Genomic DNA, 17164 nt, shown 5'->3' on the forward strand with positions numbered 1-17164 from the left:
TCTCAGGAATGTCCTTCTTCCTTTCTGCCATCCCCCAGCTCCTGGCTTCCCTCAGGAGAGGAGAACCGCTCTACAACTCGATCTCTCTCCTTGCCTTTGCAGACAACTTTCCCTGCCATTTTGTCTCGGCCTTTGCAGCCGGCTTCTGTGCCACGGTGGTGGCTAACCCCGTGGACGTTGTGAAGACCCGATACATAAATGCCCCTCCTGGCCGTTACGGCAGCACCCTGGACTGCATGCTGAAGACTCTGCGGCTGGAAGGGCCCACGGCCTTTTACAAGGGGTGAGCCCCCTGCTCCGTGCTCTGGGGATCCTGGCTTTGAGCTTCCACCTTTGGGTGAAGGGGACCTGCTGGAAGGACAGTGTAAAGAAGAGAGCCCTGGGCCTGAAAGCAGGAAAGTTGGCCCCTGGCTCTGACCCACCCTGCCAGCTCTGTCATCCCACACCAGCCCTCTGGGCCCCAGTTCCCTTTTCTGTAAAATAACGGGGTGGCCCTTAATAATTGTAGGAAACATTCCAGCCTTGGTGCTGTGCGCCTCCAGTGGTCTCCACATTGACCTCCCACTGCTCTCAGCAGGTCAGAGCAGCTCCATAGCCACAGACTGCATCCCAGAGCAGCGTTCCTCATGGTCAGGAGGGACCCCCTCGGTCAATGGGGAGGGAAGGGTCTTGGTGATACAATGCACCCCCGTCTCAAACTGTGTCACTGATTCGCTGTGGGAGGTTGGGTAACTCCTTTGGTCTCTCTAGAGAACAGCTCAGAGTAGCCTTTAGCCAATGTTAACTTGTATGGGGCTTTCTAGGGTCAGTCAATCAACAGCATTAATAAGTGTTTATTTGTGCCAGGCACTGCACTAAGCACTGGGCATTTAAAGAAAGGCCCAAAAGGAGCCCCGACTCTCAAGAAATTCACATTCTAAGAGGCGAACCAGTAAGTCAGGGGAGATGAAAGTAATTTGGAAGGGAAATCATTAGTGCCTGAGAGGATAGGAAAGACCTCATGCAGAAGGCTGAATATGAGCTGGGGCGTGAAGGAAGCCAAGGATACGGAGGCAGAAGTGAGAGACCAGCATATGCAAAAGCATAGTCTAGAGATGGAGTTGGGGGCTCAAGAAGCACCAATAGGCTAGTGTAATGGATCATGGAATCCATAGAGGGGAGTAAAGCATATGGAAACTGGGAAGATAGGAAGTAGCCAGGCTTTGAAGAGCAATAACCGCCAGATAGAAGGCTCTGTGTTTGATCCTAAAGGTAACAGGAAGTCACTGACGCTCATTGAGCAGGGAGTAATATGGTCAAATCTATACCTTAGAAAATTCTTCTTGGCAGCTGATGGGGAGTGGATTGGAAAGGGGATAGACTTGAGAAAAAGACCAATTAGAGCCTTATCGCAGGAGTATAGGTAAGAGCTGGTGGGGCCTGAACTAGAATTGGGGTTTGTTTGAAGGAAAGAGCACTTCTAGTTGAGACTGTGTATGGGTAGAAATGGTCAAGATTTGACAACTGGTCAGAGTAAGTGAATCTGAAGAAAGGGTGGAACAAGGTTGTAAGTCTGGTGACTGGGAGGATGGCAATGTCATGATAGGGAGGTTTAGAAGGGGGAGGATTTCGAGGGAAAGGCAATGAGTTCTGGTTTAGACATGTTTGAGATGCTTATAGAGGGTACAGTTTGAGATGTATAAGATGTAGTTGAAGATGCATGATCATCTGCAAAGCTATAGTAACAGAATCTACAAGAGTTAATGATCATGCAGTGAGTTAGAACAGAGGGAAAAGAGAAAGGGACCCAATACAGAGCATTACAGAGCCCATGCATGGTGGGCATGACACGGATAAAGGTCCAACAAAGGAGAAAGAGTCAGACAGAAGATAGAAGCAAGAAAGAACAAAGGTAAGAATATCTAAAAAAAAAAGGTGACTGACAGTATTAAATACTGTAGGGAGGACAAGGAGAATGCAGAGTGAGGAAAGATCATTAGATTTGACAATTAAGAAATCATTGGTAATTGGTAACTTTCATTCACAGCTTTCTCAGGTTGATTAGCTGAGGAGAAAGAAGATATAAAACAATAACTAATCCTTCAAGCAAAGATTTTTAAGGATGGGGGGAAATGGGTTGCCCCTATGATCTGTGCTACTTACCATTTTTATCAATGATTTGGATAAAGTAATAAAGGAAATCTTTATCAGACTGACTGATAGGTGATACAACATTATGAGAGATGGCTCATAATGTGTAAAAGAGTGAGAATACAAAAATATCTCAACAATCTAGAATATTGGTCTAAATATAAAAAATGGAAATATAATCAGAATAGATGCAACATCTTCCCTTTAGGTCATATATCCACTAAGTTGTTGAATATTTTCATTTCTACCTCCACATCATTTCTCCTAGCTTATATTTTCTCTCTATTCTCACAGGTATCACCTTAGGCTATCACCTTAGGCCATCATCACATCCCAGACTATTGTGATAGCCTCCTAATTCCCTGCCTCTAGTGTCTCCTCTCTCCAAATCACCTTTAAGACAACAGTCAATACGATTTTCCTAAAGTGCAATTTTAACTATGATACTTCCATACTTAAAAAAATTCCAGTGCCTTCCTATTGCCTGTAGGATAAGATAGCCCTTCATAATCTGGTGTTAATATACCTTTCCAGTCTTATCATATACTTCACAATAAGATCTAGCCAAACCAGCCTTCTTGCTGCTCCTCAGAACCCTCAAGCTTTGGTTACCCCTCATACCTGAAATGCACTCCCTCCTCACCTCCATCACTTAAAATCTCTATTTTCTTCTAAGGTTTAATTAACTCAGGGCCTCACCTAATCCTCCCAATATTGATAGTGTCTTCTCCACCATTTTCTATTTCTTTTTTATTTGAGATTTACAACCATTTCTGTTTTGGTTTTGTTTCCTTAGCCCCTAATACAATGCCTAAACTCTAACAAATGTTTAATAATTAAACCTTAGCACAGCCTGCAGCACAGATCCCTGGATCACTCCAGGAATTTTCAGGCTGAGGTAAAACCATTAGTAACGAAACTTTAGATTCAGCCACTTGAACAGTTCTGAATCCACCTAATAAAATATTTGTTATCTCTCCATCTTCTCCTCAAGGATACCATAAGAGACTTGGTTAAATGCTTTAATTCCATTAGGAGAAACTATATCAACACTCATTCTTATACCCCTCTTGTTTGAGAAACCATGTCAAAAAAAGGAAATAAAGTTCGACTGGCACGCCCCTTCTTTGATGAAGTTTTCTATCCCTCCCTTGAAATTATTTTGTATTACTTTCATACACTCAGAGCTAGGTTATTTTATTTTTATTTTTGTGCCTGTTCTGAGTGCCTGGCATAGTGACCTAAACATAGTAGCACTTAATGATTTCTTTTTTTGCTGTTGAACTGAATTGAAAGCATGTTGGTTCTCTGTAATCACTTATTTATTTTCTGTCCCTTTAATCATTTGTTCTGGAATTTGGCCAGGAATCAAAATTAAAATTAATGGGCTACTATAAACTCTATCTCCTTCCTTTTCTAGAAAGTGAGAATATTTTCCTTTCTCCAATCCTGGGGTGCCTTTGCTATTCTTCATGTTTCAAAGATCACTCAGTAGTCATAACTTCCAATCTTTGGATACCCTATGATACAATTTGTCTGGGTCTGATAAACTCATCAACAGCAGCTACATGCTCTTTTATGATATCTTGTTTATCTCGAACATCAGCTCACTCTCTCTTAGCCATTTTTTCTCTTTTCCAGTCTAAAAATCATGTTCCTTGATAGAGAAAAAAGAAACCAAATAAAAGATGATCAATTCTACCTTTTCCTTTTCAGCACATCCTCCACTCCGAGTGACATTTGCTTTATCTCTCTCATGTCCCAGTAGAGCTTCTTAAAATGCTTTTGCCTGTATTAAGCTTTCCCTTTCCGCCTTACTTGGCTCATTATGGTTTTGAGGCTCATGGTTTTTGCAGGACCATGCCGTGCTTTTCTATTCCCCCCTGGCTCTTGAACTCCAACTTCAGTGTGCAACTTTTAAGAATTCAAAGTTCCTCCAAGCAAACTGATTTCAGTATTTCTATAGCATTCCAAAAATGCTTGGCTCCTCAGCTCTACCTTCTAGAATCCTCAAGTTCTTCAGCTCATGCTGGTCTCAAGGTTCAAGCCTTCCTTGATTACCCTCCTGCTCACTTTCTTGCTCTCTCCCCAGTTTGTTAGCTATGTATCATTCATTTTATAATCATTTTTTGGAGCTAAAAGAGACATAGTGTCAATCTAATAGGAAATGTAAGGAAGGGTTTGAACCCATATCCTCCAAATTCAGAGTTGCTACTCTGTACTATTTTGTGATCTCTTCATATTGTATCACTGCTAATAAATTGTAAGCTCCAGGAAGGCAAGTACTCTCTCTTTAGACCCCCAATGCTCAGCATGGAATCTTGAACTAAAAGATACTTGCTGAAGTAGTTTGAAATCTTGGATTAATCAGAATACTCAATCCCTTCACTGCCAAATAACAAAGTTTACCATATTTGAAGCCCCAGAAGAAGAGTACAAATCAGTCTAAGACTAATACTAGCCTGATCTTGGGTTATCTTTAGTTATTTCAGTTACTTATAAAAGTGTCAAAAGAATTAATATAGAATTGTAATTTATTTGAATTTCTTTTTTTGCTTTTTTGCTGAGGTAATTAGGGTTAAGTGACTTGCCCAGGGTCACACAGCTAAAAAGTGTTAAGTGTCTGAGGCCAGATTTGAACTCCTGACTTCAGGGCTGGTGCTCTATCTACTATATCAACTTGTAAATGGAGAAGTATACTTGAAACAAAGTGTTAACTCAATGGAATTGATGAGATCACAGTTCTCTTGATCACATATATACTTAGTACTTAGTATGATGATATAATGATTCTCTAGTTCACAATCAGTATGCTGTAATAATGTAATTACAATAAGGTATATAAGGGCCAACAAGGACTGGAAGATAGACATTCCATCTTTGACTACCGTCGTGGTGGCTCCCCCTTTCTTTTGTTTTTGGAGGAGCATCTTGATGTCTCTGTTTCTCCTCTCTATTATTGTCCGTCCTTGAGGATTAAAAGGTATGCCAGTGGTGTGTAAAATCTTATACTGTGCATAAAAGTGTGCAAAATGTTTAGAAGTATGTGCAGGTCCACTGTCTGTTTTTAAGGTTTGCGGCATACCCACAATTGCAAATGCTTGCATGAGGAATTCAGTGACCACTCGGGCTGTCTCTTTTGCTGCTGGTATTGCAAAAGTGAATCCTGAAAAGGTGTCTACCACAACGTGGATAAAAGACAGACGACCAAAAGATTTATAATGGGTCACATCCATTTGCCAAATTTCATTGGATCTCAAACCATGAGGGTTCTTCCCTGGAGGCAGTAGAGGAGCATGGAAAGAAGGCAAGCTGTACAGGCTTTTACTATGCTCCTAGCTTCCTCTCTTGTTATTCCAAACTGTAAATGCAAAGCTCGAGCAGCCTGATGGTATTTAGAATGAGATTCTTGGGCTTCCTGAAATAAAGGAGTACTGGCTAACATGGTTAGAAGACGATCTGCCTTTGAATTTCCATAAAAAATAGGATCTGGAAGTCCACTATGAGAGTGGACAGGCAAGATGCCACTACAAGGATAGTCAAAGATGGAATGTCCCTCTTCCAGTCCTTCTTAGCTCAAAGGTATAGCTTAGGTATACCTTATTATAATTACATCATTACAGCATACCGATTATGTGTAAACTTAGAGAACCATTACATCACCATGCTAAGTACTAAGTATATAATGTGAACTAGAGAATTAATATCATCAAAACCACTGAGTTAACACCTTGTTTTAAGTATACTTATTTCAAGTATACTTCCACAAAGTTCTGCTCTCTATACCAACTAGCTACCCCTGTTTGAATTCTTTAAATAAATATATGCAATAATTTGGAAAAAAAGAATTCTAATTTGTTTCTATAGACAACTATTCATAAAAATTGTTTCTCTGCATCTTCAGAATTTAATTCTTGAGAGCTTCCCATCCTTCCTGAGTTAACTTCCACTATAGAATTTTAGACAATGTGAGCCTATTCCTTCTCAGAGCCCTTCAATATCTCCTTATCAGAAATTGAAAGTGTTTCCCAGATCCTATCCAGCTTTTCTTTCTTCTATTATGAATTCTAATCTAAAAATGGTCATTTCCTCCAAGGTCCTCATCATTTCTACATCAGCACCCAGTTATTTGTTAATGAGAATCAGATATGGAATAGCCACTCCCCAGAGTTGTCTCCTCCATCTTTTAAAGGCATAAACTTTAATGCAGGCAAGACTTAGAGAAGGTAAATGATTTGTTGATTGTTAAACAGCTAATAAATGAGAAAGATAACACTAGCACTTTTGACTCTAAGATCTTTTGACTCTAAGACCAACTCTCTTTCTGAGATGCTTACCTCTCTGGGATACAAAGATAGAAATGACACAAACCCCAATGAAAATATAATAGGGGAAGATGCAAAAGAAGGAACAAACTTGTTTTATGTGATTCCAAAAGCATGTAGAAGTGACAAGAAGGCAGGTTTTGATTCAATATAAAAGAATTAAGTATTTGGCTATCTCACTTAGAACAAATAGATTCTAAGATGGATGAATTCAAAGATTAAACAGATCATACTCATCAAGAAGGCTAGAAAGAGTATTTCTGCATTATTATTAAATACACAAGACTAAAAGAAGCCTAGACATGTTAGCAACTTAAGTTGTTCAGAGGACCACAAGAATGAACAGTTGTTTCACCAACAAACATATTAAAATATCTGCTGTATGCAATGTCTTGTGCTATTATCCAAGCCCATTTGATTCAAATGCCTACTTGTTCTTTTCACTCTAGATTCACTCCCTCCTTTCTTCGTTTGGGATCCTGGAACGTAATGATGTTTGTGACATATGAGCAGTTGAAACGGGCCCTGATGAAACTCCAAATGTCCTGGGAATCTTCATTTTAACCAAAAAGGGAAAATTACTGGAATATGGAAATCATAACATGGAAACACGCACATGACATATACACACACTCACAGATAGACATAAATATTTATGTTTGCTTACTGCCAAACCTTAAGAAATAACCTTTTACAGACTGAAAAATGGAAGAAGAAAAGATAGACAAGAAGGAAGTTTCCAGCCTTGTATACTCTGTCTTAGGAACAGCTTGTCATGCATTGACAAGACAAAATCATAAATTATATTAATTTCTGAAATATACTAAGGTTGATGCCTAATATTTAGGCAAGAAAAGATAAATTCAAACAGAACCATTTGGGAAAATCAGATGGAATGGTGGATGTATTCTGGACATTGGTTTAGAAAATTAATTGAAAGCAGTTCAAGAGACATTAAGCAAAGGAAGAAATAAATAGGTGTTTAAGTTTCTCCTCACTGGAGAATCTAGAGTGTAGCTGGCAATTTATCAAAATCACAGATTCTCAGTGCTGGAAGAAATGTCATGTCGCATCTAATCTAACATGTAACTGAATGTTAATCTTCTCAATAAAGTCCTGGACAAGTTGCACATTGTTCATCTTTCATCATGGTTCATCATCCACAATCTTTATTGAGCACTCAGGGCCAATTGTGCATTAACTCTAGAGATGGATTCTAAACTGAATTCTAGAAAGCTTTAGATTTCCTAGCCCAAAGAAGCAATGTTATGTATTAGCCCTTAAGAAAAGGCTAAGAATTTAGGACTTAAGTCCTTCTCCAGTGTAATGGGAGGAAAAAGAAATCCTGATTTCTTAATGGCTGAAAGCAGATCATAAGTTCTAGCAGGTTCCTATCAAACAGGAAATGTTTCAAGTATAAGCCTGATAATAAATCATCTATCTGTCATCCAAGAACTAGCCTAGCTAAGGGTAAAGAGCTTTATATCACTTCAGTATTAGCTTCCAGGAAAATCCATTTAGCCATAGCAATTCATGAGGACAGTCTATTAATCTGTGACAAGCTTGGGATATGGCACCTACAAATGAGAACACAGCTCTTTGAATAAGAATTATAGGACTATGTTGAGATGCTTAGTAAAATTTGATGATGATAAAGACGATGATGATGGTGATAATAATGATGACTATGGAAGGAGACAAGGATGAAGAGAACAAGAAGAAAAATTAAGACAATTATGTCACTAAAGGAACTAGTTTCAAGGTAAGGAGTAAATATAGCATAGTGAATTGGAGTTCTGAATTAAAATCTAGTCTCTGACACTATCTACAAACTGATTAGTTTAGATCTCTCAGCTTCAGTTGCTTCAATTGTACAATGAGGTAGTACCTACTACACAGGGTTGTTGTAAGGAAAGTATATAGAAAAGTCTGAAGTTCTAAAGAATGGAAGTTATTATTATAGAGGAAATGTTCTGTCCACATGATTGGTGGGACAGGAAGCAGTCAGGGCATTTCTGTGCCTACTCTGAAGGGGAGAACCAGGCTGTCTGTTAGGAATGTGTAGAAGCAGGTTCCCAAACAGCCAGAGTTGGGGGGAGAAGGGCAAAGAAGGGCCAGCACAAAGCAGGGCACTATGTGTCTCTAGGACGGGCCAGTCATCTGTTCAGGAATAGAATAGAAAGAGCTTTGCCCTTGAAGTCACAGAGATGGAGTACCAGGTCCTAGATGTAACACAGAGTAGTTTTAAGGTACTTTCTCTCTCTGGATGTCGATTCCATGTCTATAAAATGAGTGGATTAGAATAGATGATAATTTCTAAGGTTTCTTCCAGATTAACAACTCACACAATGGTGAAGACTATCGTTAGCTTTTTATTCCCAGTGCTTAGTGTACTATAGAATATTGTAGATACTTAATTGAACTGAGAAGATTCTGTCAATAGTCTAGTCTAGTATAATTGTATAATCCTACATCCTGCTTAGCCTCAAAGGGCATAGAGAAGGCAAATTATAGTGAATAGTTGAATATAAGGAAGAACTTTCAATAAATAGTTATCTGAATGGACTGCCTCTAGAGGTAAGTGAAACTATTCAAGAACAGGTTCAAGAAGAGATTGCTAAAGATGTAAAAAAATTTCATCAACCTAGCATTCACTAGATGAGCTCTGGGGTCCCTTCCAATCGTGAAGTTTTATTCTACAACAATTCCTGTTCAGTATTCTTGAATCAGGACAGATAGGATCATGGACTAAAATAAAGACCATACCAGCTTCTTTTTTCTGGGTCCCAATTGTCTTCTTTGAAAAAAGAGAAGACTTAATCCCATAAATTCCTTCTAGCTCAAAATTTCTGTGATAGTAAAACAACTGTAAAACTTCAAAACCATGTCATCATTTTGTTCCTCGAAAGTCAAGGTGACAATGAGAAAAAGACTTGAAGATGCTTCAAGGTGGTACTTGAAAGAGATTTTCCCTGCGGTAGACCCTTAGAGGCTTGCCATTCTTTCCAGTTTTAGTAGTATTTTTATAGTATCTTTTGCTTCTCTCCCATCTCTCAAATTTTTGCCTTTGAACAAAAGCAACATTCCATTCATCAGCAGCACACGCCCAAACCTAACAGGGGAGGGGGAGAGGAGAGCAGATCTGAGATCTTCCAAATATTCAAAATTGACTAATCTCAGCAAAGACAGATTTTTATTATTTCTGCTGGAGTTTTTGAATTATTGAGCATCTGAAGTGTCCCAAATTTATGGCAAAACTTTTTTTCTGACAAGATTAAGATTTATTTGGTAAACAGATACTGTTGGTATGATTCCTAGGACATGTTTTAAGTGGATTTAATGTAAAAGAACTTCCATAATTAACTTGGCCAAAAATGCATTGACTAAAACCAAGGGATGTTGGTGCTATTTCCTTTGGTGGTACATGCTCCCTCCACTGATACAGACTGCAATCTCTTCACACCTTAGTAGATGATATTCATAAGTTTTTAACAGACAAAAAGAATTCAAGCCTGAAGTGATAGCCCAAAATAGCAATTTTGGCACCCAAAGCAACCAGCAGGAAATATACCCTCAAAGATACTTTGTAATTCATCATGTAGAAAAATAATGAGTGTAATTAAAACATCAGAGGGAAAATTATAGTAGCTCAAAGATGAATATTGCTAACAATGGTATCTTTCTGGTAGCTTCCTATTTTAACTAATTTTTCTTGCTAACTAAAATGCTAAGATTAGTTGTTCCTATTGGAACAGCTCCATCAACTTTAACATCTGTGAGAAGATTGTGGGCAAATCACAGAATCTCTCTGAACCTAAGATGTATCATTTAGAAAATGAAGGCCTTATACTGCTTAAATCTTTGAGGCTTGTTTAGCTCTAAATCTATGATCCTATGAAATATTATCTTGGTGGGAAGACTCTTTTTTTAAGTATCTTATTTTTCCAAATACAGGTAAAGATAGTTTTCAACAATCATTTTTGTAAAACTTTGTATTCCAAGTTTTTCTCCTTTCTTTCCTCATCTCTTGCCTCTCCAAGACAGTATACAATCTGAAATAGGTTATATATGTGCAAATTGTTTTAAACATGGGAACTCTTTTAAAGAAAAACAATGATGTTGTATTCTGCATTTTAAACACATCTGCCAGAAACAATATTTATTGATTTAACATTATTTTAAATCTAATTATCTGTAGTTTGGAGAAAAAATGTCTAAACTCAAACAATACCCCTACATACATGGATATCTCCCTATCCCAAGGCAATTTGAGGTTACATTTATATGAATCTTGAACAAGGAAAAAGTTACAATATGATAAAATACAGATTTGGGTCAGCATTCTAGGATAGTAATTTAATCTTCAACTAGAACTATTCCTTCCTTGACTCCTTTAAATAATGCAATTCCTTCCCACAATCAATGCCCTATTTTTTTTCAAATGGAAAAGAGGGCACTGAATTTAGTTTAGTCATAATGCCAACCTTTTCATCAGATGGGACTCTCAACTAGACAATTTGGTCAGCTTGGTCAGCTGTTCTGAACCAGCTTCTAACATGTGGAAAGCAGCAGACTGGAGACCCGAGAGTCAGGAATCAAACAGAAGTTTAATTTCAAAGTGAGGGAAATGACTTGCAAGAAAAGAGGGGATTTGGACATATGTGCTAGGGCCCTGTCCCTAGAGAGTGAACCTGAGCCAACATGGGGAGATTTTAATACTTGTGGCAATGATTGCTCAGTGAGCTGTGTCCCTGACAATGCAGGGTAACAATATGACAAATCTGATTCACAGTAGAGTTTCATAACTGGAGCTTATCCAAGCTCAAAGAACACCAGGTACTGGTCAAGGCTTTATGATAATTATGTGATTTTGCAGAGGGTGAGATTATCCAAAGGCAGAATGCAAAGGATTGTTATTCTGCCAAGCTCAGGGTACAGCTTGTTTATTGGGCCTTAGTTCTAAAAAGAGTGTCTTCTAATATCTCAACACTATATACAAGCTATAACAAAAGAGCTTTCTAGTGCCAAGTTGCCAAGTTGCCAAGAGCGAAACTTTATTTTTCTTGCAATATTCACGTAATTCAGGCAGGAGTAAACTTGTTTTGTTTTTAGCTTAACCTGAATTATCCATATCCAGATGATTAGCTTCAGACCTCAGTTCTTCAGTGGAGCTCAGCTTTATAGGAAAACTCTAAGATAATATTTTTTTCAAATGAGTATTTACTGGAAAGGAATGAATAAGAAATTTAAAAGGCAATGCTATTTCTACATATGTGCTATATGCTAGACATAAGGTATTTACGATTTTGTGAAAATTTAAATTAAAAAAACCTGAAGCTATATATGTTTATATAGACCAAAATGATCTGAGAGACAAAGTGCTACAGAAATTCAATATGTTGTTAATTTTTGTTCAGATTGGTGAATAAAATATGTAGTTTTAATAGCTCCATCTATAGTGTAAAGGAAAAAGCACTAGAAATGGAAGTTAGGAGGCCTTGGTTTGAAACCTGCCTCTGATATTTATTTTTTTATATCATAGCATATTATGATCTTGAGCAAGTCACTTCTGAGTTTGTTTCCTCGTCTGTATGTAAAGGAATAAAAATTTTTGCCCATCTTATAGAAGTATCATTAGGATCAAATGAAATGTGCTGTAGTGGAAAGTTTTGGAGACAGAAAAACCTTAATTCAAATCCTACTCAGACACATTGCTGATGCATGACCCTGGTCAATTCACTTAAACTTTGAAACCTTATTTTACTTGTCTGTAAAATAAAAGGATTGCCTGAAGTCCCTATGATCCTATGAAGTAATGTTTGTTAAGTGCTTTGTATTGATAAAGTTCAATACAAATAATTCTTATTAGCTAAATTGTCATGGGTACAACTACTATTTAAGCAGTCACATGAGAAGATGGCTAAGGAAAGATGAGCCAACTGGCACCAATGGGCAAATAAGTGTAGAGCAGCACATCCCAGACCATTGGTCCTGCTTGCAGCCATCATCTGAAAAGGCAACTTCTGTGAAGAAGGGTCTGGTTATCCCCACCAATTGCCACTCACAGGGAGGACAAGACAGCTTAGCTGAAATAATAAGTCATTCTAAGGAGGAAATAGGTCCTGGCATGTGCCAGGTAAGTCAAATCACCATCTCCCCTCAGACCTTGACAGAGTCAGCCCAGGCCCTTGAATCCAAGAGCTCTGGGAATGGCAATGCTTCTAGCCCAGTAACCCCAGCCATCATCCTGTGAAGCAGTCCCTATGGAAAGGCAGCTTGGCAACAGCTTCTGAAGAACAGCTGGCCAATAACTATTGCTGATAGTAATGAGAAAGGTGAGCTCCTTTATTAGAGTAATGGCTGAAGGTGGTCCTATGACCTGGGTTTTTTGTGACCAAAAAAAAAACCTTGAAACAATAATACAAAAAAAAAAAAAAATCAAAGAAAATTGTAGTGAAGTGATAGAACAAGAGGGGAAGTAGAAATAGAAAAAAAAAATCTACTGATCATCTCCTCAAAGAGATCCTACAAGGAAAACATATAGGCCAAATTATTATTGCTAAATTTTGAAACTCCCCAGATCAAACAGAAAATTTTACAAAAAAGAAACAAATAAAAAACTTAATTCAAATATTCTGGAGCTATAGTTAGAATTTATACTGGATTTATCAGCAGCTACAATAAAAGACCACAGGCCATAGAATAATATATATTGACAATCAAAAGAACTAGGTCTGCAATTGAAAATATTATATTCACTAAAAATTAAGTAACATTGATTTTTTTTAAAATGACATTCATTGACATTCTTAGATTTTCAGGATTTTGTCTCAAACAAATCTGAACTTGATAGAAATTTTAACATTTAAGAATCAACATCAAAGACTAATTTCAAGGAACTCAATAACAAAATGTTTATGTTTTAAATGTGGAAATGTAAACCATATGTCTGAGATTGACATTAGTAATTGAGTGGTCCAAAAGAAAGACTAGGGCAGAGTTGAGTATGATCTGTCTCTAAAAAGCAAAACTGTCTAGGAAAAGGTGAAAAATAGTAGTCATGCTGTACAAATGAGCTGCAAAGGAAGACCCAACACAGGAATTAGATGGGGGAAGAAGGCTTGTAGTTCTGAAAACCTACTCACATTGGGAATGGGTTAAATAGGGAAAACATCCTTTTACACCAAGATGGATTGGTTATTGTACTTCATTCTTGAAGAGGACCAAAAATTAAATGACTATGTATCTATGTTAGAGTCAAATTACAGTGTGTCCAACTGTGGCTGGTCAGACCAATATGAGCTCTGAATGCTCTGCCACAGGGCAGGCACACATAGTGAACATTTGGGGTAGCTTCTCTAACTTTGTGCATCTTGAGTTCCTTCTGAGCTAATTCAGTTCTGCTTTGCTCATAGAGCACAATACCTTCACTGTTGAGGGCACAACAAATGCTGGGCAGTCCTGTACCAGTATTTTCCCATGTCATGCAATCAATTCTAAAGTAATTGAGAGACCTTGAGAGTGTCCTTGTTATCACTTTTTCTGGCCACCTTGTGAGCACTTGCCCTGTGTGAGTTCTCCCTAAAATAATTGTGGAGCTAAACATGTGGCATTTGTACAATGTGACCATTCCCACAGATGGTGTTCTCTGCAGTAAAGTTTGAATGCTTGGCAGTTTAGTTTGAGAAAGGAGCTCAGTGTCTGGTATCTTCCTCGACAATTCAAATAAATGCTTTTCAGTTTCCTGACGTGGCACTGATACAGAATACCATACAACAATGAGGTTAGTGCAACGGCTCTGTCTAATCCCTCTCTCTCCCACTTTCCTTTGGAACCTCCCAAACTCTTGAGTTTATCCCTGGAAAATAAACTACCAACATAAGTGAATTTATCCACAGCATTCAAAATTTCACTATTTGCTGTAACTGATGGTTTTATATGGAAGTGTGGTGCTGGCTAATGGAGGACCTAGGTTTTCTTAGTGTCTTTAGGCCAAATTAGTACAATTAGCAAAGAATCAACCCATAAAGAATCAGAGCATCCCAGCTTTGGGGGCTTCCTTGAGCGCATAATCATCTGCAAACAAAAGCTCCCTCCACTTTAGTTTGGCTTGTAGCCTTTTCAGATTGAAGAATTTACCATCAGTGCAGCAGCTGACTTTGATGCCATGTTTGTCCTCATTGAAGGCGTTTGACAACATGGCTGAAAACATCAAGCTAAAAAGCACGGGAACAAGAACACTTGTTTCACTCCACTGATGACCAGGAAAACACAAGCAAATGGTCCATTGTCCAAAACTCAGGCAAGCGTGCCATCATGAAATCGACATCCTGATGAACTTTTCTGGACAGCCAAATTTTGACAGAATTTTCTATAAAGCCCTCACTACTGACAGTATCAAAGACTTTCATCAGATCCACAAATGTGTACAGACCTCTTGTAACCACCGCGTATTTAAAATCAGCCAGAGTCAGGAATTCAGGTTAAGGGAAAAATCTTCAATCTTTATTGAAGTGAAGAGGTGAAAAAGGATTGCGATAGCAGTATGGGCAGACAGGAAGCCAGCTAGCAGAGAGAGACCTGAGCTGAAAGGCCGTGGCAATGGCAATGCGGGTAGTCTCTCCTTCCCCTTCCCTCTCTACTCCCCTGCCTCCACCCACCAAAATCATCATTTCCTATACAACACATAAGGACTTGCACAAAGAGTAGGCGGGAGCCATTCTTTCTCCAAGCTTATATATTAATAGAGTATGGTCCAATTACTATTTATCCTCATATGCTTGGGACCTCAATGCATCAACCCAAGCCTCAGTCCATTACAACCTCTGTTCTGCTTCTGGCATTTTTCCTGTAGCTGTTGAGCAGAAACACCATATCCACTGTTTTTTGGTCCCTTTGGAAGTCACATTGGCTCTCAGGTAGATGACCTTTTTCCATGTATATGATCAATCTTATTAAAGAGGACTCTGGCAAGAATCTTGCCAGCAATGACTAAGAGAGAATCCCTTCCTTACTGCCTACTCCCCCTCTCCCATGATTGTCACAGGATAATCTATTCTTTACTTTTACAAAAATGAACAATGGAGACATCCTTGAACTCTTGAGACATAAACTCTTCTTGCTACATAATCTAGAAAATTTCAGTCAGTTTTTGTGTGAGCAATAGACCACCCACCTTGTAAATCTTAGCTGGAATAGAATCAGCACTTGCTGCTTTATCACACAAAAGTAGCTTAAGGGCAAACCTCTTCTTCATTGCAATCAAGTGATTGACTTCAACTTGAGGTAAATGGTCAATAGTTTCAGCACTGATTGATGGTCTGTTGAGAATACTATGGAAGTGTTCAGTCCATCACTCTAGGATCAGAACCTTATCACTAATCACTGTGACATTGTGCCACTGTGACACTCATCAGCACTGAGTAGTTGAGATGCACCAGAGGTCTTTGGTATCATAAAAGCCCTTTGGATTATCAGCATAAAACTGAATTTCATCTTCTTGTTGAACCAAGAATCCTGCATCTAAGTTTCTATTGTACTTTACTTTTCATAGGATAAAATGCTACCTTCTTAGAAATGGATGAACTATTCTGTTGGCACACCCTGTGGAGTTCTTGTTTTTTCACTTAGCAGCTTTTGAATTTCTCCAACATTTTCATCAAAACAGTCGATATTTGCAAGTGTTCTGACTCAGATGAGCAAATGCAGTGCTGTGCACCAAATCTCTGAAAGCTTCCCACTCCTTCTAGGCACCATTGTTGCTAAATGTGTGTTGGCTCAACTTACCTTCCAAATGGGTAACAAATTGTTCCCTCAGTGAAGCACTCTGATCTGTCTACATTAATTCTTCTAGTAGTCTTTATGCCTTGGGCTGATGCTTTTGTTGAATGTGAATATTCAGCTTTGAGAAGATCAGTTCAGTTCTCTGTACCACAGAGAGGCCTCTGTCACTCTTATATCCTGTCAGTCTCTTCTCCTTTTTTCCTTCTGAGAATTGCCATGTATGTCATGTCAGCTGGTAAGGTGGACCCAGGAAGTAAAAAGAGGCTTAGCCTCTGAGGCAGGGAGTTGTATCTTACAGGTGTTAAAGATGACAAGGGGTGTGTCTTCTTGCTAGATCTCTACCTAGGACGCAGCACTAACTCCAGGTGTCTCCCTACCTGCCACACAACATCAATAACATCAACCACACAAGGTTGTTCTCAATCAAACGAGAACAAGGGCAGCAAGATGGTATAGTGCAGTGGTTCTCAAACTTTTGTTTTCAGTATCTTTGTCCTATTAAAAATTATTGAGGATCTCTCCAAAAAGTTTTTGTTTATCTGGATTATATTTATAGACATTTACCATATTGGAAATAAAAACTATTTTTGAATGTATAGACCCTCTAAAAGGATTTCAGAGATCCTCAGGATTCTCTAGATCATACTTTGAGAACCACTGGTATAGTGGATAGAGCACTGGCTTCAGGAAGACCTGAGTTCAAGTCCAACTTTATGTGACTCTGAGCAAGTCATTTAACCTCAACTCACCAAAAAAATAATTAAAAAAAAATCAAATGAGAACCTTACCATTAAATCTCAATCTTAAAAAATCAGACACTATCTTATAAATAAATCTCAACAACCCTTGATTATTGCCCAGACTTTTGAAATGGTCTCCTTTTAGCTTCTTCCTCTTTTTCCTCTCTCTCCTCTCTTCTCTCCAAT

General features: G+C 38.4%; 1 protein-coding gene across 2 annotated transcripts in view; it reads left to right on the forward strand.

The window, feature by feature from the left end:
* Nucleotides 1-7585, forward strand: part of UCP3 (uncoupling protein 3) — a 37957-nt gene extending 30372 nt beyond the window's left edge. For both annotated transcript variants that reach the window (XM_051987131.1, XM_051987132.1), the window contains 2 exons: nucleotides 103-283; nucleotides 6905-7585. In XM_051987131.1, the coding sequence (XP_051843091.1) occupies nucleotides 103-283; nucleotides 6905-7019 (296 nt within the window). In that variant the 3' untranslated portion in view covers nucleotides 7020-7585. The remainder of the gene's footprint in view (nucleotides 1-102; nucleotides 284-6904) is intronic.
* The last annotated feature ends 9579 nt before the right edge of the window (nucleotides 7586-17164 follow it).

The sequence above is a fragment of the Antechinus flavipes genome, chromosome 3, assembly GCF_016432865.1.
Source record: "Antechinus flavipes isolate AdamAnt ecotype Samford, QLD, Australia chromosome 3, AdamAnt_v2, whole genome shotgun sequence".
Classification (NCBI taxonomy): domain Eukaryota; kingdom Metazoa; phylum Chordata; class Mammalia; order Dasyuromorphia; family Dasyuridae; genus Antechinus; species Antechinus flavipes.